The sequence below is a fragment of the Aethalodelphis obliquidens genome, unplaced genomic scaffold (assembly GCF_003676395.1).
Source record: "Aethalodelphis obliquidens isolate GAN/ISIS:26980383/991018 unplaced genomic scaffold, ASM367639v1 scaffold9, whole genome shotgun sequence".
NCBI classification, from domain to species: Eukaryota; Metazoa; Chordata; class Mammalia; order Artiodactyla; family Delphinidae; genus Aethalodelphis; species Aethalodelphis obliquidens.
The window spans coordinates 20,893,524-20,895,691 of NW_020837953.1; the positions used below are offsets into that span (position 1 = coordinate 20,893,524).

General features: G+C 46.8%; 1 protein-coding gene across 1 annotated transcript in view; it reads right to left on the bottom strand.

Annotated features, from left to right (window-relative positions):
• Window positions 1-1,540, bottom strand: part of LOC113621430 (polyadenylate-binding protein 4) — a 31,325-nt gene extending 29,785 nt beyond the window's left edge. The window contains exon 1 of the mRNA XM_027108276.1: window positions 1,451-1,540. Coding sequence (XP_026964077.1) covers window positions 1,451-1,540 — 90 coding nt within the window. The remainder of the gene's footprint in view (window positions 1-1,450) is intronic.
• Window positions 1,541-2,168: the final 628 nt, after the last annotated feature.

Here is a 2,168-nt window from a genome sequence, read left to right on the forward strand (position 1 = left end):
AAGTATAGTTGATTTACAATGTTGTGTTAATTTCTGCGGTACAGCAAGATGATTCAGTCATATATATACATACATTCTTTTTGATATTCTTTTCCATTATGGTTTATCACAGGATATTGAATATAGTTCCCTGTGCTATACAGTAGGATCTTGTTGTTTATCCATCCTATATATAATACTTTGCACCTGCTAATCCCAAACTCCCAATCCTTCCCTCCTCTCCCCTTGGCAAACACAAGTCTGTTCTCTATGTTTGAGTCTGGTTCTGCTTCATACATAAGCTCACTTGTGTCATATTTTAGATTCCACATATAGGTGATCTCATATGGTATTTGTCTTTCTCTTTCTGACTTACTTCACTTAGTATGACAATCTCTACTTCCATCCATGTTGCTGCAAATGGCATCATTTCGTTCTTTTTTATGGCTATTATTCCATTGTGTGTGTGTGTGTGCGTGTGCGTGTGTGTGTGTGCCACATCTTCTTTATCCATTCCTCTGTTGATGGACATTTAGGTGGTTTCCATATCTTGACTATTGCAAACAGTGCTTCTATGAACGTAGGGGTGCATAGATCTTTTCAAATTATAGTTTTGTCTGGGTATATGCCCAGGAGTGGGATTGCAGGACCATATGGCAACTTTATTTTTAGTTTTTTGAGGAACCTCCATAGCGTTTTCCATAGTGGCTACACCAATTTACATTTCCACCAACAGTGTAGGAGGGTCCTGGGACCATGATTAATCCTGCTTCTGAAAGGAGGACACCAGGCATCAGTGAAGCCCCAGTAGAGAGTATAGGGCAGAGTTGGGATTCCATTCAGACCTGTCCTGAAGCCTCCTGAAGCCTGCTCTTTCCCTTCCTACATGCTCACCCAAGAGCAGGAGCTGGAACTCAGATCCAGAAGTGCCCTTGAAACTCAGTCTAGCTACCTGTTGTCTACCAGGAAGAGAGGAATGAGCTTAGCACTTCACTCTCCATGGGTTGGCTCCCCTCAGGCTTCACCACTCACCCCCAGAACCCTAATGCACAGGCACCTTCCCTGCACCCAGCACCCAGATGCCCCCAATATCTGGAATGATGGGCGAGGCTCCCAATCACCTCCCATGTTCTAGGTGTGGGAGGTCGTGGGAGCAGGTCTGCAGACTCTTCTCCCAACAGCTCTTATCTGCTTACCCGTCTCCATCGGGTACCAGCACTTCCGGTCCAGACCTCCATCCCCTCAGCCACTCCAGCTCTCAGGCCCCCAACCCACTCAACACCTAGAAGCCCAAGTAATCCCTAAAAGTGTGACTCAGGCTGTTCACGTTACTCACCCGCAGCCACAAAACAGTCTGATGGCACTTGGGATAAAATCCAAACTCCTGGCCGTGGTCTTCTCGCAGCAAAGACACTTCTCTCCAGCCATAAAGGTCTCCTCTGAGCTCATGTGAGAAGTCACTCTTCCTCACCTCAAGGTCTCTGCCCATGCAGTCCCTCTGCCTGGCACACTCCTCCTCTTCTCTCATGCAGCCTGCCACTTCCAGTCCTTTAGATGCCATCTTCGTGGAGGCGTTTCCCCACACCTCCAGTCTGGCACCGAATTCCGCTCCCGCTTACTCGGTCAAGCATCCTGTCATTTCCCTCATGGCATATTGTGACAACAATGTGTAGTTACATAATTATTGGTAACTTTATGTCTGTTTGGCTGTAAGCTCCGTGAGAGGGGTTGCCATGTTGGTCTTCATGATGGTAAATTTCATGTGTCAACTGGACAGGGCCATATAGGGTGTGTCTGCAAGTGTGTTTCTGGATGAGGTTAGTATTTGACGTAATGGACTCAGTAAAGCAGATTGCCCTTCCCATAGTGGTGGGCCTCATCCAACCCACTAAGGTTTGAATAGAACAAAAAGCTGAGGGAGAATTTGCTCTCTCTCCTGACTATCTCTGAGCTGGGACATTGGTCTGCTTCTGCCTTCAGATTCAGACTAGGACTGGGACTTACACCATAGGCTCTTTTGGGTCCCCAGCTTGCTGGCTGCAGATCTTGGGATTTCTCAGCCTGCATAAAGGTAGGAGCCATTCCTTCTCCCTTTCTCTCTCTCTCTCTCTCTGTAGGTAGGTAGACAGATAGATAGATAGATAGATAGATAAATTGCTTTTAGTTCTGTCTCTCTCAAGAACCCTGGC